Source organism: Barbus barbus, assembly GCF_936440315.1.
Source record: "Barbus barbus genome assembly, chromosome: 17".
NCBI lineage: Eukaryota > Metazoa > Chordata > Actinopteri > Cypriniformes > Cyprinidae > Barbus > Barbus barbus.
The window spans coordinates 22,316,083-22,341,005 of NC_136745.1; the positions used below are offsets into that span (position 1 = coordinate 22,316,083).

At 36.2% G+C, this 24,923-nt stretch overlaps 1 protein-coding gene across 1 annotated transcript; it reads right to left on the reverse strand.

Moving 5' to 3' along the window:
* Nucleotides 1–949: 949 nt before the first annotated feature.
* Nucleotides 950–23,536, reverse strand: LOC306883148 (RING finger protein 145-like). The gene is made up of 11 exons (XM_079438260.1): nucleotides 23,299–23,536; nucleotides 21,633–21,876; nucleotides 15,047–15,155; nucleotides 10,294–10,385; nucleotides 8,139–8,374; nucleotides 7,872–8,047; nucleotides 7,536–7,676; nucleotides 6,521–6,703; nucleotides 6,274–6,421; nucleotides 4,164–4,520; nucleotides 950–2,460 (listed from the first exon to the last, which is right to left on the reverse strand). The coding sequence occupies exons 2-11, from the start codon at nucleotides 21,814–21,816 to the stop codon at nucleotides 2,134–2,136; spliced, it is 1,953 nt and encodes a 650-aa protein (XP_079294386.1). The 5' UTR covers nucleotides 21,817–21,876; nucleotides 23,299–23,536; the 3' UTR covers nucleotides 950–2,133.
* Nucleotides 23,537–24,923: the final 1,387 nt, after the last annotated feature.

Below are 24,923 nucleotides of genomic sequence, written 5' to 3' on the forward strand. Positions count from 1 at the left end.
TTTTCAAATGAAATGCAAAATTTACTTTCATCTGAAAAGAGGACTTTGGACCACTGAGCAACAGTCCAGTTCTTTTTCTCCACAGCCCAGGTAAGACGCTTCTGACGTTGTCTCTGGTTCAGAAGTGGCTTGGTAGCCCTTTTCCTGTAGACGCCTGAGCATGGTGACTCTTGATGCACTGACTGCAGCTTCAGTCCACTCCTTGTGAAGCTCTCCCAAGTGTTTGAATCAGCTTTGCTTGACAGTATTCTCAAGCTTGCAGTCATCCCTGTTGCTTGTGCACCTTTTCCTACCCAATTTCTTCCTTCCATCAACTTTGCATTTAATATGCTTTGATACAGCACTCTGTAAACAACCACACCTTTCAGAAATGACCCTCTGTGACTTACCCTCTTTGTGGAGGGCGTCAATGTTCGTCTTCTGGATCATTGCCAAGTCAGCAGTGTTCCCCATTATTGTGGTTTCAAAGAATAAGAGATACCCGGAATTTATACTGTAGGGATGGTCAATAATTCAAACTCAAATGTAAATATTCTAATATATTGAGATACTGATTTTTGACTTTCATGAGCTGTAAGCTCTAATCATCAACATTAAAACAAAAAAAACTTTTGAAATGTTTTACTTTACATGTAATGAATCTAAAACGTATGACAGTTTCACTTTTTGAAATAAGCTACAAGAAAAAATTAACTTTTTCAGGATATTAAAAATTTTTTTTAGATGTACCTGTAGTCATCACACCTTTATAATGTACAAAACTGAAAAATGGAAATTCATTTTGATTTAACATTTATTAAAGATGACATAAAACAAATTAATAAATAAAATAATTAAATTAATACGTATTAACAAATTAATATTATCATCATCACAGGTGGGTTTAAGAGCACTGAATGTGTTTTTACAACTCAGAAAGGCAATGTGGAAGAAAGCCAAGACAAATATTCCATACTTTAGGTTTGGATTTATTCTGACATTCAGATTCACGTTCAGACTTCAGGCATATTTTACTGAATTCAGCTGCAATTCAAACAAAGTTAGCCTTCACAGAACATCATTCCACATTTATGCTTTATATATATATATATATAAAAAAGATAAATTCAGTATGCTATTAGAATTACACTCTCCATTCTCATTCAGATTTGCTTTTAAATGGAAATTAGCTGTAATAATAAAAAAAGAAAATCTGGTGGTTTAGATAAAAGTAACCTTTTTGGAGATTAAAAATCCCACTAGCCAAATGCCATTCGTTTAACAAACTATGTTAAATATAATAACTAAAAAACTTAGTAAAAAAGAAAAAACGGCATTCGCAAAGTGTGCTCATACATTCTCGAATGTATTCATATTCACAAATGCGCTAAATGCCAAATACTGATGAGAATGAAATTGACTCTTCTAAACGGACATGGTGTTTATCCACAGCCAAAGGCACTTCCCACTATCGCCGCTAGAGGTCGCTAGAGGCGCAGCGTTCATAGAAGCCTGAGGCCGCTTCATGACACTCGATGCTGCTTAACACTGTACTTTTGCATATCAAAACTCCTTTACATATATATTTGTACATGGGTATATATTTCATATATAACTTGATTCAATGCATACACACCAAAATATTTGGTATCAGACAAGACAAACTTTGGAGCATTGCTTTATGTTACATTAGTGCAAATGCAGTGGCATAAATGTATATATATTTTCTCTCAATAAAACAAATAGAGAACAGAAAAAAGATGGACTACTGCTATTGGATACTGAGAGCGTGCTAGTGGATATGTGCTAAGTGCCTACAGAGCATCACAGCACTATATCAAATGGTCTCATGATCACATTCAGGTTGATGTTCGCTGGAAATTGTAGTTTTGTAATACAAGGGTGGGGAAGAGCTGGTGTTTTAGTAGATCCAGATGTGGAAGGAGTGAAAAGATAAGCTTTCTTAGCTCTGGATTCTGTGATTTTCTAGATGAGAGGGGGATGGTAGAAGGATTTCAATTGTATAGATGTCTCAGGAGCATTCCATGTGTACGTATCAGTCACAGAGAGGCCTGACAGTTTCCCATCAGACCCTGCTGTAACACTGTCTTTTGGCCAGCAGTGTGTGTAGTTGGGTTTGGCTCAAGGCAGGTTTTAGGATTGGGAAGGGGAGCTGGCAGGAGCATCACCATCGTCTTTTAGCTCAGCCGTGAGGTCTGACGCTGAAGCGAGAGTGGCGTCGTCTTGCTGGGGAACCTGGAGGGTTGAATCTGACTCTGGATGCTGTGAAGGGTCCAAATCACCTGCTGGCTGTATTGGGTGCTCTTGTGGCGGGGCGTCCTGTGTTGAAGAGCCGGGTAGTAATGAGCCTTTCAGCTGGTTGTGGCAAAGAGGGCAGGTCTCTTGCACATACAACCACTTCTTCAAGCAGCCGGCATGGAAGAGGTGACTGCAGGGGGTGATTACAGCTGATGTCATGTCCTAGATTCAAAAACAGAAGAGGTTAGTTATTAAAAAATAAAAATGAATAATACTAATAATAATAATTATTATTATTATTATATGTTTAATGTATGTTGAGTAGTAGTAAAAATAATAATAATAATAATAATACAATTAATTATTGTTATCATCAATATTATAACAATGGCAAATTGTTACTATAATAATAATAATAATAATAATAACAATAACAACAACATTATTATTAATAATACAATTATTATTAATAATAAGTTACTGTTATAATCATCATTCTCATCATTATTCCAACAAATTATTATATTATTAGTATAATTAATAATAATTATAATAATATTATATTATTATATGATTTTCTTATTATTATGTTTATTATATATTGAGTTTTTTATACTAATATAATAATTTGTCATTGATATAATAATAATCAAATTAATATTAATAAAATTATTATTAGTATTCAGTAATATAGTATACATGATAATAACAATAATAATCATAATCATAACAACAACTTTCTATATTAAGTAATACTATATATTTCTTAATATAGTATTATTAGTGTTGTTGTTGTTATGATTATTATTATTATTAATTATACTAATTATATAATAATTTGCCATTGTTGGAATAATGATGAGGATGATGATGATAACAATTATAATAATAATACAATTATTGTTACCATCATCAATATTATAACAATGGCAAATTGTTAGTATAATAATGATGATAATAAAAATTATCATTATCACCCTCATCATTATTCCAACAAGGGCAAATTATGATATTATTAGTATAATTAACATTAATAATAATATATGAAGAAAAATATTATTATTATTATTATTATTATTTACTATATGTTTAGTAGTAATAATAATAATAATTTTCTTTGTACATTATTGATAATTATAATATAATAATTGGTCATTGATATAATAATAAAATTAATATTAATAATAAAATTCTTAGTATTATTCAATTATTGTTATCATCTTCATCATTATTACAACAATGGTAAATTATTATATTATTTATATTATATATTATTAGTATAAACAATAATAATAATATAAAGAAGACAAATGTGTATGTTGAGTAAGGTAAACAAACCCTTTCACAAATCAATTTTCAATAAAAGTCTATATATATCCAATTTTAACTCATGCCAACAAATTATAAAAACTCAAATATCAGCTGATAACTGATAATAATCAGTACCTGCTCCCCTAATGCGAAGGAGTTGTGAATGGTTGCCAGGTGGTTCATATGTTAATATTCTAAAGTGTTTAACTGGATGCTTTTTATGATTTCTAGTGCGTTATGAATGTGGTTATTAGGTGGTTGCTTACTGACCAAAGTCAAAACAGCTCACCCCCAAATCTCTATTATATTCTAGTCTCTGGATAAGGCGACTTCAAAATAAGTCTACAATATTGACTGCCAAACAAAGAAATCTTAAATCCAATTGCTTGGAAAATTCCTTCCTCAGCAAGCCACGCAATATTAGATATGTCCATGTATATAATACAAATGGTGTGGCACAAATTATGCGCATAAGTTTAACACTTAGAGGATTGTATGAACAACAGTGATGCACCCTAACTGAACCCACCATCAATCTAGCACAGAAATGCACAAGGAGATGCGTGCTACAGAATGTACCTGGACATCCATCACAAACACACACAAACACACACCTGGTAGCAGATGGAACAGATGTCATTGTGCTGCTGGAGCTGTTGGTGAGAAGCTGTAGGCAGGCTCTTGATCTTGTTGACAGCATCTCTGCGGAGCAGGAAACTCTGCCAGCCCAGCTGGGCCCTCAGCCACACATTATAGTAAGAATGGATGAGTACAATGGTGGAGCCCATCACGCTCCACTCCCCAAACACTGTCTCCGACACGCCGTACGCCACCACGCACAGCGCCACCAGGAACTCCAGCAGCCTGTAGGTGCCGTTCACCCAGTAGATGACATCATCCATGTTCTCCACCGGAGCCTTGCGGAGCTCCTCCACCATGAAGAGCACGTAGATCAGCAGCGTGCCCAGCACCTAAGAGTCAAAGAGTTTAAAACAGGGGCAACAGTTGGTCCAATTATACCATTATATTATTTATTATATATGTTAGTAATTATTATTATTATTTTTTACATATTTTTTGCTATGCATCACAGGAATAAATTAGATTTAAAAATATATGAAAAAAGAAAAACAGTTATTTTAAATTATAATAACATTTCACAATATTTCACACACACACACCACAATATTTAAATCATATAAATGCAGCAGTAGTGAGCATATGAGACTTTCTTCAAAAACATAAAAAACAAATGCTAATACTATTTTTTACACATTTTTATTCATAAAACGTTGGAAATATGGCAATTGTTGGTATTGATAAAAATGTAAACATAATATCCCTATCTATTATAATTAAATATTACTATTACTAAATTCAATATTTAAATATTAATAAACATTATTATACTATTTATTATCAAATATTGGTAACACTTAATAATGAAGTTGTAGAACACATATATGCATTTATTTCCTCAAAAAACAAGATGTAAAGATTCTCTTAAAGCGGAGTTTCATTTCTCCTTTCTTTAAGAATAAACTATATTTAATTTCCCTGAGATACAGGATATTTTTTAGGAATTACAGTAAGGACTTACAGAAACGGTTTCAACTTGAAGTTCAACAAGATGATTAGCGAGAAACAAACATCATCCAAGTAACGGGAAGTAGAGGTCTGCCCGGGACTATTTTTTTTAGTCCCGCTCCCGCGAGGTTATATCCCGCACCCACCCGCTCCCGATATATATTCACTCTTTATTCACCCGCTGTCCGCTTCGAATAAATTTCTTCCCAACCCGACCGTTCCCGCTAAATTTAGATTACGTTTCCAGAATCTCATTTAAATTTCTGCTACTGATAGAAAGAGAGATAGGCTAACAAATCAAAGTGTAGTCTGCACAAAATTGTATTTATTTTATTCGTCTTGTCAAGAGTCTTGAGTCTTAAGACACAAAATTCATTTAACATTTTGCTGCCAACACAATAGGTAAAAAGTGTCACAGAAAAATGTTAATTTTGTACAAAAGTTTTATTTATTTTTATTCATCTTGTCAGGATATAATTAGTTTAACATTTACAACACAATAGGAAAAAGTGTCGCAGAGAAAAAGTAATTGTAGGTTGTACAAGAATAGCCTATTACCTAAACAAAACCGAGTTGAACGTCCTTCAAGGACAGCGCATACACACTTTGCTCCATCTTTATTCTGCTCTGTCACTCATCACAACCTGCCTGTTCCATCTGAAGGCCATATATTCACCACCGGTACAGCCTGCTCTGTGGACCATTATGCACATGCTGTGCACAGACCTAGCAAATAATATTTGTGCAGAAAGCACTGGTTCATGCAGCGCGCATAACAGTCCTGAGTGCTGGCTGTACCTGTGGTCAATAAGAATAAAGCACAGATATGCTGTTCCGAGAGGACCTCTGGAACGGGATATTGTTAGACCGCTTAGAGTTACTCTATTAGATCTGCATTTTGTATGGCTAATGTTACCAAAATCCATTAAAATCTCCAAAATTGTTTGTCAAGATTGTGTTGCAATAACATATCAGGAATAAAATCTCAACACAATGACAACATTCCTACAGCGCCATACTGAGAGTTACAATTTCTCACATTCATTTCTGTTCAGTTTCTGCTCCGTTATACTGTTTCTCACACTCATTAATGCTGTAGTTCAGAGCTGATGGTGTTTGTTTGTGTGGGATCTCTACCTGTAATGAGGTCAAGATACTGGAGGAGATGATGATCAGCAGCCAGAAGTCCATGTGGAAGAACTGACATATCATGTAGGACATGTATGCTGGGAACACCAGCAAGAACAAGCACAGGCTAACCGCACGAAAGTGTTTCCATAAACTCCTGTTGGCAATAATGATTATAAAATAATCAGAACACTAAATTACAACGTTCACTTGTATAATACATAAATATATGTCTTCAGCAATCATTCTTATGTACTTGTCTCTAGAGGCTCCCAGCGCCAACACTATGGGATCAGCTATCTCCAGCATAGACTGCAGGATGGAGGCCACCACAATGAAGAGGATGATGCTGAGGAGGAAGGCTCTGTGGATGACCTGTAGCTCGATCAGTCCAGTCTGAACAGCGAGGATCAGAAGAGTGATTCCTTCCGTCATGCCCCTGAGAGAGAGATGAGGGATTGATGGATTTGTGTGATTTCCATGGTCAATTATGTGATAAAAAGGTGCCATAATGAATCAAATATGGACTTCATGCAAACTGTTTAGCAGGGTTATAATGGTATAGTTACTTAAATGGAAGACAGAGTGGCAGCTTAATTAGAGGTACAAAGCATGAAGCAAAGCTCATTTGCTGAGATGAGACAGGTTCAATGCATTAAATTGATCAAAAGACATTTTGACACTAAACACATTTATAATGTTGCAGAAGATTAATATTTTAAATAAACACTGTTCTTTAAAACTGTCTATTCAGCAAAGGATCCTGAAAAAAGTAACAGGGTTTCCACAAAAAATTAAGAAGCACAACTGTTTTCAGCATTGATAATAAGGAATGTTTCTTGAGCAAATCAGCATAGAATTATTTCTGAAGGATAATGTGACACTGAAGACTGGAGTAATAGCTGCTAAAAATTCAACAGGAATAAATTACATTATAAAATATATTAAAATTGAAAACAGTCATTTTAAATTGTAATAACATTTCACAATATTGCTGTTTTTACTCTATTTTTTAATCAAATAAATGCAGTCTTAGTGAGTATTTAAGACTTTCTTCAAAAACATGAATAAATTAATAACAATAAATTAATTAATTAATAACAATAAATAACCTCAAATAATATTAATAAAATAAAATACATAAAAGTAAATAAAACAGTGAATAATACAAAATAATAATTGTATTAATTAACCAAACAAAATGGCAACATTCTTTTGTGTTTCATAAGAAAAAAATATTTTTGAGTGACATGAGGCTGGGTATATGATACCGGTGCATGGTGTTGTCGTTCATGAAAGCCCTGTAGCCCTGCAGGTAGAACTTGCAAAGAGTGAGCACTCCCAAAGCCACGAATGAAACGGTGAAGACCAGGCCCAGCAGAGAGTACGGAGTACAACAGCACTCTGCGATACTGGAAAACATTTAGAAATTAAGATGCTGTGCACCTTTATGTGACCAAAATCAATCAAACATTTAACATTTACAAACAGTTCGTCAAATATTTGTCTGGAAAAAAAGACCAGAGACACTTATATTATTCTATTTCTCTATTACAATCTTTAGTTGCTCAGGATTGACAAGCAGAGCAGCCTGAACTTTAACTGACCTGGTGAGAAAAAGGAAGAGCAGCCTCTCCCTAGATGTGGGCTGGTCCCGTGTGCTGAAGTATGTGTAGATTTGCAGAGCAAACAGAACCAGCCAGAAACACATGAACAACACGGGCAGAACCAACTGATTCCACAGAGACATACCGAGAGCCAGCAACCCATAAACCTCCACCACCTAACAGAATAAGACAGAAAAGAGCTTGATTCTTGTTTCTTTGATTTAACCCTCTCAAGTCCGTTCTAAAATCTACTCTTTATCCTCTAACCTGTGCAAGCTCCCGGTATGCTGTCTTGGCCAGATTAAATGGCACCAGCAGGTTGGAGGCCAAAAAGTAGATGACTTCCAGGCCTGTGAAAATCATGGCAAAGCGATTGACGAAAACGATGGTCTCCAAAGGGACCAGGCACAGCCTGGCCACCAGAGGGAGCAAGTGCGCTGAGAACAGCCAAATGCGCTTGGTCTGCATCACACAGGAGCACAAGGTACACACCACCAGCTGGCCTAATCACACATAAACACAAAGAAATGAAACATCTTATTCATAATAGCATTAAAGATATATAGAAATGTTAGCAATAATAAGATGACTATTAATACCAAACTGCAATACATTACAGTACAGCAATGCATCAGACCTGAATCTGCCGCTTTTTTCCCTACTGTACTCACTGACATTAATGAATGCATCTGTTCTGGCTGGAGTTAATTAGGCCCTACAGGATTTAAAGTAATGGCTGAAGGACCCAGCAGCACTCAAGAACTCAATGAGCACATTAGTGAAACAGCAAGCAGTACACCAAAGGGGGAATCTCAGATGCTAGGGAAGTATTTCACCACAAAATGAAAAAAAAAAAGAGAGAAATTAAATGCATACATAAAATGAGGCCTATTATGGACCAGCATCTCAAATGAGGGAAAAATCTCATTACTGTAATGCAGCAAGAAAATAATCCTGTCTGTGCACTAATTTATACATTTCACACTAATAATTTCACACTGTACACTAATTTATACATAATCTATACTTTTCTAATGTATACATAGGATTATACTTTAAAGTAGATGTACTTTACAATTTGAATAATTATTTTTATTTACATGAAAGTAGGGAACACTAAAAAAAAAAAAATTGATCTATATTTAATCTTTCTCTTTACTTTTTCACAAATTATATTTATGGTTTGGTTCAAACCTTACATTTTTTATTTAAAACAATAAATAAAGATGGGAATATTCTCTTCAAAAGACCTACAGATGTTTACTGTAAATTCCTAATAAAGTACGCATAATTTTTTTTTTTGTACTACCAAAAATAAAAAATAATTTATAAATAAAACCAATAAAACTTTCTGCAGTCAGTAAAGCTAGCCAGTGCTTAAACAATTTGATTGATTGATTGATTGATTGACTGATTGATTGATTTTAGGCCAAACTGTACAAAAAAAAAATTAAAATACATTACAAATTGTTAGTTAATGCATTAACTAAAGTTAACTAATGGAACTTTGTTGTAAATCGTACTTATGTAAATCGTGTCATTTATTAATATTAGGTGAAAGGTGAAAAATGACTGGGATATGTTCTGGTTAGTGACATTAACTCCCTAAATGGTATAAATGTCAAGAGTAACAGAAAGAGAAAGAGTGAAAAAATATAGTTGACGAGTAAGCATGAAAGTCAGAGGAAGGGACGGAAAGTAAGAGCGAGTGAGGGAGAGTATGACATATTACAAATAAGGGGAAGGGCATACAGTATTTGTGAGTGAGAAAAAAAGTAAATATAGGAAGTGAGCAGGAGTGGTTTTGACATTAAGCTAGCAAACGATGGTACTCTGACATCACATCTCAAGACATGCAAAACTACCCAACTCTTCCCAGAATGACACTACATGAGCACACGTTCCGACGGCATAAGACCTGCAATGAGTCAGTATGGGACTCGCAAGTGACAGTCAATATGAAATCAGAACTTGCCCTGTTTAACTTATTAATGCAACTTCATAGTCATATTGCATGACTGTATATTATTTTAAATAAAAAAAAATCTTATTCTTATTTTCACGCTTGATAATTATTATATATTATTTACTTGTCATTATATTATTTATTTTAATTACAATTATGAATATTTAAACAATTTATATTATTTTACTTCTAATTAATTACACTAATTAAATAATAAAAACAAATATATCATTTTGATATTATATCAGACAGCCCTAATGGCACTAATTCATCAGTGCACATTATTCTAATGAAAAAATCATTGACCCATTATAATCTTTTATTAAAATGTAATAACTTCTTATTCCTCTAAAACTACCTTTTCAATTTACATCACTAGTTTGTCAGTTTTTAATCCCTTTCTTTCAATTCTGCAACAACCAATCAGATGCTTTGGAGATTTTGTCAGGCACTTACAGATGAGCGCAGTAGTGAAGCGGTTGATGGACAGAGGATCCAGGTACAGCGGGCCCTCATAGCCTGACTCCAGTTCACTGCGCACATAGTCCCTGAAACAGAGAACAGAGACCTTATTCTAACCTCTTACAGTGCGACATTCCCCCTGAGTCATCACAGCCTGTGGAGGATCTATACTTACAGCCAGATTCAGACAGAGCAGAGCGGTGGAACCATCAGTCCATCTGTTTTTATCAGACTAGAATTCCTGAGAGAACAATCCCTTATATAACTCTCAGCTGAGTCCCACTGAGCAAAAAACAACCACTACTGACATTCAGAAGTTTAAAATACCCTTTACCCTTAGCTAAGGGGTTTTTTAATAAGAGGTCTACAAGCCCTATGGGCTCTGCAGGGGCTCCATCAATTATTTTTTATCTAAAACTAATTTTTGTGGTGGAAAAAATTCCTGTATAACTTTGTTCGTGGAACACATATGTAGAATTTCTGAATAATATGCTGGTCGCTCTTTTTAACGCAATTATAATGCATGAAACTGAAGCTTTCAAGCTTAAGTATTATTAAAGCAGCATAAAAGTGGACCATAAAAGCTGTGCACTTTTAAAGCCCTACAATAGCTTTTGGTGAAAATTTCGATTTTGATTTGAAATGTCTTTGCACATAACTGTCAGACCTCTGTTGTGTGTGTCATGTGTTCCTGCCTCTTGTGCCCATATTTGGTTTGTTTCCTGTCCTCGTTTCATGTCATTAGTAGTTTATTCTGTTCCAGGTGTGTTTGAGTTGATTATCCAGTGTATTTATAGTTCTGTCTGTTCAATGTTATTTTGTCTGGTCTACTCGTTACTCCCCGGTGTTTGATGTCTGCCTTGCCTTGTCCTGCCGTGTTGTCTTCAGTAAAGTATGTTATTTGAGTTACATCCTCGTCTGCGTGTTCCTTGTTCCTCCCTGCTGTGTGCACCATGACAATAACAACGTAACAATTTTTTTTTTCTTACATGACTCTGACAAGTTGGGAGATTAACTTGTTTAGAGGACCGAATGGATGTCATATATGACAAACATATACCTGAATAAACATTTACAAAGCTTGCTTAAATTCTTATCTGAGCTTGGCTCTGCTCAGTTTAAGGAGGCAGAGAGGGAATAGAGGAAGGCAGGTAAGTTACGAGCTGGCAGTAATGGCTTTGCCACACTTGGGTGATCTTAATTTGAGCAGCCACTGCTTTTTTCTACAGACACATTATGCTGAGAAATGTGCTAAAAGCTCTCTCTTAATCTGACACTAAACAGCCAGCTGTCAAACGCAAACACCACACTATAAATCGCAGACCCATGAGCATGGCAGAGGAGCCTCCAGTAAAGTAACGTGTCTGTCGTAATGTCAGCTCAGATCTTAACATTCTTTCTACATTCAAAGCATTAAAAACACATCTTTTTGTGCAGAATTATTTAATTGTCCAAATATAAGTGCTAATAGAAGTAAAAAAAAAAAAAACTTCTGGCTAGTTTCTTTATTAATCAAATTATTAATTAATTATTATTGTTCAAGTAGTATTAAAGGTATTAAAATACAAAATAAATAAACTTTTATGTTCCATGTAGAAACAACAGCATAGAGGTTAGAAAGATAATATAATATACACTACTGTACAAAACTTTGGGGTCTGTAAGATTTTTATTTAGCAAGGATCAAAGGTGTGACAGTAAACTTTTTTCTATTTTAATAAATGTTCTTTATAATATAATATAATATAACCTTAAAGGGATAGTTTACCCAAAAATGAAAACTGCCCCATGATTTACTCACCCTCAAGTCATCCTATGTGTATATTACTTTCTTCTGTCAGACGAATACAGTCAGAGTTATATGAAAAATTGTCCTGGCTCTTCCAAGCTTTATAATGGCAGTGAATGGGGGTTGAGATTTTGAAGCCCAAAAAAGTGCATCCATACTTTATAAAAAAAGGTGCTCCACACGGCTCTGGGAGGTTAATAAAGGCCTTCTGAAGCAAACTGATGTGTTTGTGTAAGAAAAATGTCCATATTTAAAACTTCTGCTTTGAGCAAGGCACCGAAGCCCAGTAGGCAGCATAAATGGCTGCCTACTGCTCCGGGTGTTAAATGGGGCCTAAATCAAAACCACTATAAAATGTGTGTATGTGTGTGTTTGTTCACTACTCACTGCTGTGTGTGTGCACTTGGATGGGTTAAATGGGTCTAAGCTCAAAGAATCAAAACCACTATAAAGTGTGCATGTGCGTGTGTGTCTGTGTGTGTGTTTGTTCAATACTCACTGCTGTGTGTGTGCACTTTGATGGGTTAAATGCAGAGCACAAATTCCGAGTATCGGTCACCACACATCACGTCCTTTCCTTTTCCTTCTGCTAACTGTCATACGTGTGTTCATGAGAGAGTGCGTTAAATTAATAATAGTGATGATAAAGATATTGCACTTCATTTATATAGTTTTTTTAAATAAACAAAATAAAAAAAACAGTTGCCTCACAGGTCTTTCTAAGTGATCAGCTGTGTCCTGTTGCATTAATTCTTCAGATATTAAATGCAGGGAATGTGTCGTATCAGTTCTATCCATTACTTCTGTATTCTGAATCTTGCAATCGATGATGACACACACAAACCATGATGAAGATGAGGAATTCAAGCAATTTGGAAAAGAAAATCAAGCAATTTGGATGCTCAAAGAAAAGAGGAAGTCAATTAGAGCTATAGAAAAAACAAAGGGCATGGACAAATCAAGAGTTTGGAAACCACCAGCGACACCAGCAACCAACAACTACCTCGACTGATGACAGACAAATCATAAAAGCTGTGAAAATGAATCCTAAAAGACATGTCTGTAAAATCACCAACAACTTCCAGAAAGCTGGGGTGATGCTCTGACAATCTACTGTCCTCAGGAGACTTTGACACAGAATTACAGATGCTGCACAGCAAGATGCAAAACTCTGACCAGCACCAAAAATAGAAAGGCAAGATTAGAGTTTGCAAAAAAGCACAAAGGTGAGCCAGAAGAGTTTTGGAACTGTGTTTATGGACCGATGAGACAAAGATGAACCTTTATCTAAGTGATGGGAAAGCAAAAATGTGGAGAAAAAAAGGGAACTGCAATGATCCCAAGCATACAGCCTCATCTGTAAAGCATGGTGGAGGTGGTGTCATGGCATAGGCATGCATGGCTGCCTCTGAAACAGGCCCTCTCAACTTTACTGATGACTTAATGTATGATGACAGCAGCAGAATGAATTTGGAAGGGTACAAAACCATCTTGCCTACCAATACTCAAGAAAATGCCACCAGATTCATTGGGAAGTGCTTCATATTGCATCAGGACAATGACCCAAAACACCTTGCCAGTTCAGTCAAGGAATTTATAAGGGCAAAGAAATGGAAAGTCTTAGATTGCCCAAGTCAATCTCCAGATTTAAATCCAATTGAACATGAATTTCACCAGCTGGAGAGGAGAGTAAAAGGCAGAAACTCCCCAAAACAAGCAACAATTGGAATCGGCAGCATTAAAGGCTGGGAAAAGTATTTCAAAGGATGAGACCAAGAGTCTGGTGATGTCTATGGATCACAGACTCACTGCTGTGATTGTGCGCAAGGGATCTGCAACTAAATAATACCTTTTAATCTTTTATATCTGCCTTATGTTCAACTGTCCCAATACTTGTGCTCACATCAATGAGTGGGATGAACTCTAAAAGTGCTGTTCTTTTTATTTGGTAAAACATGTATGTGTTGAAACGGCTAGTAATAAAATGTGACATTCTGTAGTTTTGTCTCATATTCATCTTTTAATCATATTTGCAAATGTCTTGAGTCCACAGCCAACAGAAGAATTTTGTCTTTACTGTTCCAATACTTATGGAGGGCACTGTATATATATATATATATATATGTGTGTGTGTGTGTGTGTGTGTGTGTGTGTGTGTGTGTGTGTGTGTGTGTGTAGATATATAGGCTATGTATAGCCTATAAATCTTCTTGTAGCTGTTCTGTATATTCTAATGCAAAACGTACTGATATTGCCACGTTGTTTGTATTGCTTAATAAAAAGAAAGAAAAAACAGTCCTCACCAAACTTCCCGCTACGCTGTATCTTGCGCTCTCATTGGCTGTAGGTCATCGCCGATATCTGTTTCAGTCAGAACTCATTTCACAAAGCAGGATTTTGAATCGCCGGTGTTTCTCTCAGATCACGTCTTTGATAATTCACACAGCGTGATTGTCACTCGCGTGAACGAGCACAGATTTACCTCCGATTTTGGTCAGCGATTTATCAAAACCTGTCGGCGAGTGAAAAGTCGGGCTAAAATCGTGCAGTGTGAACTTGGCATTATGTGCATTGTGCACCCCTAATTATAAAGATTGGAAGAGCCAGGACATTTTTTTGTATTCTGATTGTATTTGTCTGAAAGAAGAAAGTCATTTACACCTAGGATGGCTTGAGGGTGAGTAAATTATGGAGTTATTTTAATTTTTGGGTGGACTATCCCTTTAAGGGCAGAGTTAGGGTCTTAAGTGGGTCAGTCCCATTTCTAATGAACAAAGAAAAGTGTAAACAAATATAAATCAACCATATTGTATAATATAGACAATCAAAATGCATGATGGATTCTCTCTTGGTTGAATGGTAAACACAGTGTTTTTAAGGGAATTTTAGTGGCTATCAGGGTTGTTTTGGTGGGAGCAGCTTTTCTGTCAGTCTATTTCTAAAGTCCTAAAATCTCACCTTGAGATCTGGTGACCAGCGAACAGCAGCAGAGCAGTGAGCACATACAGGTAGAGCTGCACCAGGTGCTGTCGGGGCAGGGTCAGCAGAACCAGACTCAGAATGTAGCCTGAAAGAGAGAGGGATAAAGAATGAGACTGCTGTTAGACCGCTATGTGAGGATGCTGTCAACCACACAGAAGGGCTTCTGAGGCCACATCTCTCTCAATATCTCTCAGACCAGCAGAGAGTCCATTCACTCGGACCGTCAAAGGAAGTCACACAGCCAGAGCTCACTGACTGAATCCGGATATCCAGTTCATTGATAGTCACACCTGCATAAAGAGTCTTCGTCTATGCTCAGAACAGAATACTAGCATACTGTTCAGTGTGCAGAATATACCATATACTACCTACTATTAAAAAAAAAAAAAAAAAAAAAAAAAAGCATATGAATCAAACAGCATGCAAAATGCAAATATAAAAAGTAGTTTTAGTAGTCTACAGTGGTGTGAAAAAGTGTTGGCCCCCTTCCTGATTTTTTATTTTTTTTTTGCATGTTTGTCACACTTTAATGTTTCAGATCATCAAACAAATTGAAATATTAAATCAAAGATAACGCAAGTAAACACAACATATGGGTTTGTATTTTGTTTTCCCTTCATAAAAAAAACCCATTCATTTAAAAACTGCATGTTGTGTTTACTTGTGTTATCTTTGATTAATATTTAAATTTGTTTGATGATCTGAAACATTAAAGTGTGACAAACATGCAAAAAAATTAAAAATCAGGAAGGGGGCCAACACTTTTTCACACCACTGTACATTGTTTATACATTTACTTTGCATTTTTAATTTAGTTCAGTTTCAGTCTATACAATTTTTATAACTTATTTGGCAGTCTGATGTGCATCATCAGATCATGTAAAAAATCATGTTAGTCGAGCTGATTTTGAAAATTACTAGCCTATATCATTAATGTATAAGCTAAAAATAATGACGACATTTAGACCAGCACCATTTCAAATGTGATTTAGCTTTTATACAACAGTAACTTGCATTGTAAACCTGAAATTGAACACTACAAAATCTATTGCGTTTGTGTATGAATCAGTGAAACACATCAACTGAGTGAATAATTAGATGACTCATTAATACACACACAGTTACATGTTTCATTGCTAAATGAATCAGTATTTTTGAACTAAGCAGGTGAGTCAATAATTCATTCACTCAAAAGGCAATCACTTGTCGCCACCTACTAGAATTATAGAAAGTAACCTGTAAATCGTCACTTAATATTCTCAACATAATGCACTAATACACAAACTGACTGGAATATACTGACAGTCTCTTCTGGAAAGTGCAAACAGAAACAATCGGAGTGATATAGTGGCAAGTCCCAGTGCTGTTGAACTGGCACTCTCGCCGACTGGCCAATCAAATTCGAGGACTGGAACTAACTGCTGTTTAATGTACTGTACATTTTTGTAACTAGTAGATCATCAAGTTATTTTAGGCATACAGAAAATGTGCAGCATAAACAGTGCAAGCTGGATGCTGTTTTGAGTCTATGTTATGGCCATCAATGAGAAAACAGAAATAGTAGGCAACACAAATTCAACATGAGATTTAGGTTATTGGAATGCTTGCATTAGACATTTACCTAATAAAATGCCTTCTAACGGTGCAATATTTCCTGAAAAAAAGTGCTTTCAAATGTAAATACATGCAGTATTATACGTCATTACGAACAAGGGTATTGTAGTACATGATTCAGCCTCCGGTCTGACATTCACTGGCTCACGCTGATGTGTTTGTGTGTTCATACGAGTGTGTGTAGACAGGATGAGGCGGGAGATTAAGGCTTTTGCCATGCACAGATTATGCTCTCATTACTCCACTGCCAAACCCTCTTGATCCCTCTTGTTGCGTAACTGTTTATCTGACGTTCAACACTCATCCTCTCCAGTTCACTTCTGCCATTCACAAATATAAAAACATGCACCATACTCCATTGTCTAGAACACAGGAGAAATACAACACAGTGGAAATACAGGTACATCTCAAAAAATTTGAATATCATGAAAAAGTTCATTTTTTCTTGTAACTTATTTCAAAATGTGAAACTTTCATATATTTTAGATTCATTACATGTAAAGTAAAACATTTCAAAAGTTTTTTTGTTTTAATTTTGATGATTAGAGCTTACAGCTCATGAAAGTCAAAAATCAGTATCTCAAAATATTAGAATATTTACATTTGAGTTTGAATTATTGACCATCCCTACAGTATAAATTCCGGGTATCTCTTGTTCTTTGAAACCACAATAATGGGGAACACTGCTGACTTGGCAAATACCCATTAGACAATAATTGATGCCCTCCACAAAGAGGGTAAGTCACAGAGGGTCATTACTGAAAGGTGTGACAGTTCACAGAGTGCTGTATCAAAGCATATTAAATGCAAAGTTGACTGGAAGGAAGAATTTGGGTAGGAAAAGGTGCACAAGCAACAGGGATGACGTGTGAAGCTTGAGAATGCTGTCAAGCAAAGCTGATTCAAACACTTGGGGGAGCTTCACAAGGAGTGGACTGAAGCTGCAGTCAGTGCATCAAGAGTCACCACGCTCAGACGTCTACAGGAAAAGGGCTACCAAGCCACTTCTGAACCAGAGACAACGTCAGAAGCGTCTTACCTGGGCTGTGGAGAAAAATAACTGGACTGTTGCTCAGTGGTCCAAAGTCCTCTTTTCAGATGAAAGCAAATTTTGCATTTCATTTGGAAATCAAGGTCCCAGAGTCTGGAGGAAGAGTGGAGAGGCACAGAATCCATGTTGCTTGAAGTCCAGTGTGATGTTTCCACAGTCAGTGATGATTTGTGCTGCCATGTCATCTGCTGGTGTTGGTCCACTGTGTTTTCTGAAGTCCACAGTCAATGCAGCCATCTACCAGTAAATTTTAGAGCACTTCTGCTTCCTTCTGCTGACAAGCTTTATGGAGATGCTGATTTCATTTTCTAGCAGGACTTGGCACCTGCCCACACTGCCAAAGGTACCAAAAGCTGGTTCAATGACCATGGTGTTACTGTGCTTGTTTGGCCAGCAAACTCGCCTGACCTATTGTCAATGCACAGGTATGCATGGCACTGTCAAGAAGAAGATGAGAGACACCAGATCCAACAATGCGGATGACCTGAAGGCCCCTATCAAAGCAACCTGGGCTTCCATTACACCTGAGCAGTGCCACAGGCTGATTGCCTCCATGCCACGCCGCATTGATGCAGTAATTCATGCAAAAGGAGGCCCAACCAAGTATTGAGTGCATAGAAATGAACATACTTTTCAGAAGCCTGACATTTCTGTTTAAAATATCCTTTTTTATTGATCTTATGTAATATTCTAATATTCTGAGACACTGAATTTTGGGTTTTCATTATCTGTAAGCCATAATCATCAAAATTTCAAGAAATAAAGGCTTGAAATATTTAACTCTATGTGTAATGAATCTATATAATATATGGGTTTCACTTTCTGAAATGAGTGACAAAAAATATTGACCCTTTTCATGATATTCTATTTTTTTGAGATGTACCTGTATTCTACTTGGATTGAAGACACAAAGTTTATCTCATTATTGATTAATGTGAATTATGCTGGCACACTAGCTTGAACCAATGCAATTACCTGGGAATAAAGTTAGCGCTGAAAAATGAGGAAGCTTTAGCCAGGTCAAAAAGCAGTGGACTTGGCCAGGTTTGTGGCTGGATAAAATGTTGAAAGACAGCTCATATTATCCATAGGCAGTAAAGACGGAAAGTGCCCGTGATCTTGCTGACAGTAGATGTTCTCCATGTCTCAATTTAACCTTTCTGCTTTAGTGTCTTCAGCCAAACCCAACTCTCTCTAATTGATCTTCTCCTATGTATAAGTATCGTTAAAAAAGGTTGGATGGACAATGCTCCGTTTCCTCAATGTAATCATATGGCTAAAGCCCAGAATATATAGATAATAACAAAAAGTGTTCTACAGAAATGTCAGCTCCTAGTGTTAGGGAAGGCCATCTCTATTAGTTCTAATAGTCCTGCAGTGTCATATTTTGAAACCGAAGTGTTGAACAGACAGGACAGGCCTATTTTTTCCACTTCGTTATAGTGCAAAATCCACAGGAGCTTCTCAGGGCCAGGTGGTTTTTCTTAATACTAACACAAACCCAGCAAGCCTGAGATTAAAGAAGTCCACCAAAGTTTCTCCTGACAGCAGCACTTTTCACCTGTGGGAGCTACTGTACTTGGACTCCATCCCCCATTCAGCAGGGAGTCCTGAGGGTACTGCAGCACCACCAACACTGGACAAGTTGCACCTGCAAAACAAAGCTGCATCCAAGAACAGAAGCTGCTGAATCTCTATTAAACAGAACACCAGTAAAGGTCCTGCTAGCGGTAGCTCTGAAATGTCAACACCTAGTCATTGCTTCTAAGCAATAGCTAATAATGTGCAATGCAGAGATGTTTTCTGCCGCTTTGTTTGTGTAATAACCGAGGAAAACAAATCATGTCTGTTTGTTGTAAATTATTCATTTATTGTTGTAAATACACTTAATCTACTACATGTGGGTATTTTAGACAGTTAATGTGGAAAGAGAATGTTATGTTTAATAAAAACGTGAATGTCATAAATAAAAAATCATTTTAAAATAAGTCTAAAACATGTGCAGCATTTTCAAAAATGTAATCTTTGATTTATTTTCATTTCATATGGATTCATTATGGTTTCATAAGCTTTAAAATATATATATTTTTTTTTAGTTTTTCTTTTTTTTTTTTACAAATATAATGAATTAATGAATAATTCATAAATATTACAATATTGTAGAGTTTTTTTATTCAGTATGTTTCTGAATGCTGTTTCCATATGACTGATTCAATGGACAAAATATTTGTAACATCAATATGCAAAGTAGCAGTTAAGGAAATATTTTAAGTAAAAAATAATGAATCTCTATATTTTTTTAAAACATAAAGCTGAATGTTAATACAGAAATAGAAAACATGCTCATCATAGAATATTGTTTTCAAGTCAAGTCACTGTATGTATAAATTGCATTTTGAATAAATTATTAGATAGAACAAACAATGAGCATAATGCCATTGGTACAAATTACAATGTGCATTCATTCAAAACAATTACTTTTTATTCTGTAAACTAGATGTACAGGGTGCCGTATTGTTTTGCAATTTGCTGGGTGCGTGGTAGTCTGTGTTCTAGAGTCATTACCAGAAGCTGCCATACTTATTCTACAAACACATCCGCATGTAACCTCAAAAGCCTCCTCTCCAGGGTAAATAACAACCACATGGGCATAGCGCATGACCACACACACATACAGACAAATCAGGGTCATTAGGGTTTGTTCTTTTGGGTACTACACAAACATCTGCTCCAAAAGCCAGTTTTCCTGGAGTCTGTGGCTTTAATTAAAGTTTATAAACCATTAAAACATGGGGTTATGTGGGTGAAGTTGTACTAAAGTCTCTTACAAACAAGACTAAATGAAACCTAAAAAACATGCTCTAGAAGTTGGAAACCCTTTTAGATATAAAAACAAATGTGAACAACTGAGAAGGGAAGAAAATAAAGTCATTCGCAACAAATTCACAAACATCAACACAGCACGATCCCTGTGAATAACTCATGAGATGTGTGTGTTGGGATGCGCGCAGCAGACGAATGGGGGCTGATGCTACGCTCCACTGAGTCTTTTTAAAACTCAGGACAGGGGGCTGAGAGAGCCCTCTGTTCTGAATCAGTCGCCTCTGATTCTACCATTGTCAGCAGGACCACAGGGTAAATAAACAGAGAGAAATAGGTTTGAATGGGTTATTTTTCTTTTGCATTTGAGGTTTTTGCCAGCTCATTTAAGTTTTTTTTCCATTTTCCACTCAATCATCTTCCTGCCTGTGCCACCATTACTCAAATGAGAGGCAATCTGGAGTAATGTGATGAACAGGCCACCTGGCTGACCTCTAGAACAAAGCTTCTCTCCTATTCCAAATGCAAAGAATCTTCCGAGACTTCTTGGCTGCCCTGAACTATAACAAGCCATGCTTTTCTCTAATCCAGTACAATGCCAAGGTCATGGGTTCAACTTCTAGGGAAAGCAAGAACTGATCAAATGTACATTTTATGGCAGCATAGTTATGATTCAGCCAACCAGATCTCACGAGAAAATGCAACTATTTTTCAAGGTGGTGATTTCATATGAATTTATATGAAGTGATTTGTACAGAAATACACAACATTCAATTATGCATAAGCAGATCGTACAAAAACATATTAATAAGATTCATCCAAATTAGCCACAAATTCACCAAAATGTAAAATAGCGACAAATTGCCACAAGAGTGTTTTAGGTAGCAGGAAGGGAACAGAGACACAAGTAAACTGATCTACCGATGAAAGCCATTTATTCCCTCACAAAAAGTACCATGGTGCAGAGATGGTAATACCATGGTAACTTGATGGGCATTTCATGACACTGAATGGCTCCTTATTCGTATACCATGGTATACCCCAAAAACCATCACATAAAATAGGTTTGCTACTCACCCACATAGTGAAGGTAGAGGGCCAGGTACTTGTACTGGAAGAGGGGGTTGTTGTTGAGGCTGCTTCTCTGGATCTTCTGGAAGAAGGAGCTGACATCCCAGCGGTACAGCACCTCTAGTAACATGATACTGGGGACCCGCAGGCCCACATTCAGCACCGCCTCCACCCGCTCCTTCACAGCCATCACTCCTGACTACCGCCAACCACACGCAATTCACTGGCACTATCACACACCAGCACTGCACTGATACGATATAGAGAGCCACAAACAGAGATAGAGAGAGAGGTTTATGACTGTCAGTCAGTAAAAAAAGCTGTTGTCTGAGACAAGCTCTATATGCACAAGAAAAGCTCTGAAAACATGACCAAAATACTGATTAAGATAATTATTTCTCAGCTGAATACATCAGCGAATACAAACAGTTTATATGTAGGTTATAATTAGACAGACAATGTAAAATGTGGCAGCATTGTGTACTGAAGTTTAATGGACAGAGTCAAACACAGGTTATTACATAGTCTGTTTGTTTCCTTAGGGCTGCATGTTTTTAAAACTCACACAAAACACAGCAGATGGTGCATAAAAACAATCTGATAAACAGCATTGTATACCATAGCTTAGCAAATAATGTAGATAACTAGATTGTCAAAGTTTCCATAAAACCGTATAGCAGCAGTCTTATAGGGAAACAGTTACATAATCTGTTTTGCACTCAGTGCTACCTGTACACACTTCTGAGGGAGGAGTCCGGTTTTGTAAATTCGTTTGTAAAGTAACTTCTGTGGGGCATTTTTGCCCAGTAATCAGTTTGCGCAAAATTTGTCAGAATAAAACGCCTAAAAACTATGTTTGAAAAAAACCCACTATTAATATACTATTATAATAAAGTGATACAGTAGGCTATATGTTTGTATTTTTAGCAGGATAATTAAAGCTAAATGTTTCGCCAGCCTACTGTTGCTATGGGTACCTGGTAAAGCTAGCGCCTTTCTGTCACTAATCTAACTTTTGTGATAAATTAAACATTTAAAATCCCTTAAAACGTATACTTGTCTGTAAAAATAAATACTTTTATCATCCCAACTTGTTGTTTGGACTTCCTTTGGGAGGTTTAAGCTTTATTTAAAAGAGTAGTTCGGCCCCAAACCCCGACGTTTCGCACCCTCCCTGCTAATGTATTTCTAATGTTAGAGCCAGTCGAAATGAACTATAGTAACCCCGAGCTCATTGAAAATTAAATGTGTGTGACTGGCTGATCTCACAAGGAGCCTGTTGCAGTACTAAATAAGCGCGTCTACAAAAAAATAACTTCCATTTTCCGTGCTATTGGCGTAAATAAAAACAACAAATGTGAAGATATGTTGTAGGTCTGTAACGTTACAATGACGCGACGCTGCTGGTGTTAAACGCCTGTAATTAAAGGAAACCTGCACGGAAATAGTCGGATATCTCTGGCCTCTAATCGCATGTTATAACGTTAATAACGTTACGTTACTTGGATGCAGCTAGCTATGCAGTACGCGGCTAACGTTATATATGTGCCTTCCCTTTCTAGAGATGCTGCTATGAACTGTAGTGACCTCGGATAACAAACACTGACACTCATGTCCGGATCCCCCGCTCAATGAACCGCAATTTAACAGACAAAATAAACATTCAACTTACACGATTATGACTCTCGCAAGTGCTCGCGACTACGATGTCCGACCTTTATTCTTCTGTCGGATGTCAACCATGTTGACGGAGGAATGAATGGAGTGGTTGGGGGTCTCAGGGAAATGGCATTCCTACCGAAGAGACGCGGCGAGGCACCGGGACTCGTATCGCATCATCCCGCAGCCATTACAGATTGCCACAGTGATCGGTACTGAGCATGTGCGCCGCGGAGACCGGATTAGAGAGCGCCGTGGCATCATGAGGGCACAGCACACGTAGAGACTGAAAGAAAGAGAGGGGGTGTATAGGTGGTATGATAAGGAGTCTGAGCAGACGACTCAGCATTGACAATGCCAACTGTGCTATAAAGATTAAGAGTGCTATAATGAACCAGATCACGGGCTGTGAATAATAATAATAAAAAAAAAAATGATAATCAACTTTAATTAGGCTATCTGTGATGCCTTTTCACATTAATATCTCTCTCCCCTTCTCGCGCGTTGAGAAAAGTCATCTTTCCATTGATGTATGGATTTGTTAGGATAGGACAATATTCGGCCGAGATACAATATTTGAAATCTGGAATCTGAGGGTGCAGAGAAAAAAAAAAAAATATATATATATATATATATATATATATATATATATATATACATATATATATATATATATATATATATATATATATTAAGAAAATTAAGTTCTTAGTAATGAATCAGAAAGTTTTGATATATTTACAGTAGGAAATTAACAAAATATATTCATGGAACATTATCTTTATTTAATATCCTATGATTTTTGGCATAAAAGAAAAATCAATCATTTTGACCCATACAATGTATTTTTGGCTATTGCTACAAATATACCCATGCTACTTATGACTGGTTTTGTGGGGTCACACACACACACACACATACAGTCATGGCCAAAAATATCGGCACCCTTGGTAAATATGATCAAAGTAGGCTGTGAAAATTAATCTGCATTGTTAATACTTTTGATCTTTTATTGAAAAAAATTCACAAAAATATAATGTTTCATTGGATAATAAGAATTTAAAATAGGGGGAAATATTATTATGAAATAAATGTTTTTCTCAAATACACGTTGGACACAATTATTGACACCCCTTAAAATTCTTATGAGTAAAATATCTCTGAAGTATATATATCCCATTCATATTCACAATTTTGAGCACTCCAGGGTGATTATGAACATGAAATTATCCAGCCATGGCTTCCTGTTTCACAGAAATATAAATAGGAGGGAAAACAAAGCCCAAATTCCCCTAATCATCCATCACAATGAGAAAAACCAAAGAATATATTTCTGATGTGCAGCAAAAGATAATTGAGCTTCACAAATTAGTGAAGTGGCTTTACAGTTTTTTACAATCATTTTTGCACTAATAACAGAACCTTCGTGTCATTTTTCAAAACTCTAGACACAAAACAGTCATTATTTGTAACACAGGCTGTCAAAACTTTGCATATTGCGTTCATATCTTTAAAGAAGCCTTGCATTTGCAGAAGCATTGGTTCAAAATATTCATTTATTATGAAATATCAAAGGAACATTACTTTAGATCACCCACACACAAGATACCTATAGTTTCACTGTTTATTTGTTAGTAC

Coding starts and splice junctions, on each gene's coding strand:
- LOC306883148 (XM_079438260.1), bottom strand. CDS start 21,816: ATGGCTGTGAAGGAGCGGGTGGAGGCGGTGCTGAATGTGGGCCTGCGG. Junction 6,704..7,535: donor AACGACAACACCATGCACCG/GTATCATATACC, acceptor TCTCTCTCTCAG/GGGCATGACGGAAGGAATCA. Junction 6,422..6,520: donor CTGGGAGCCTCTAGAGACAA/GTACATAAGAAT, acceptor TATTGCCAACAG/GAGTTTATGGAAACACTTTC.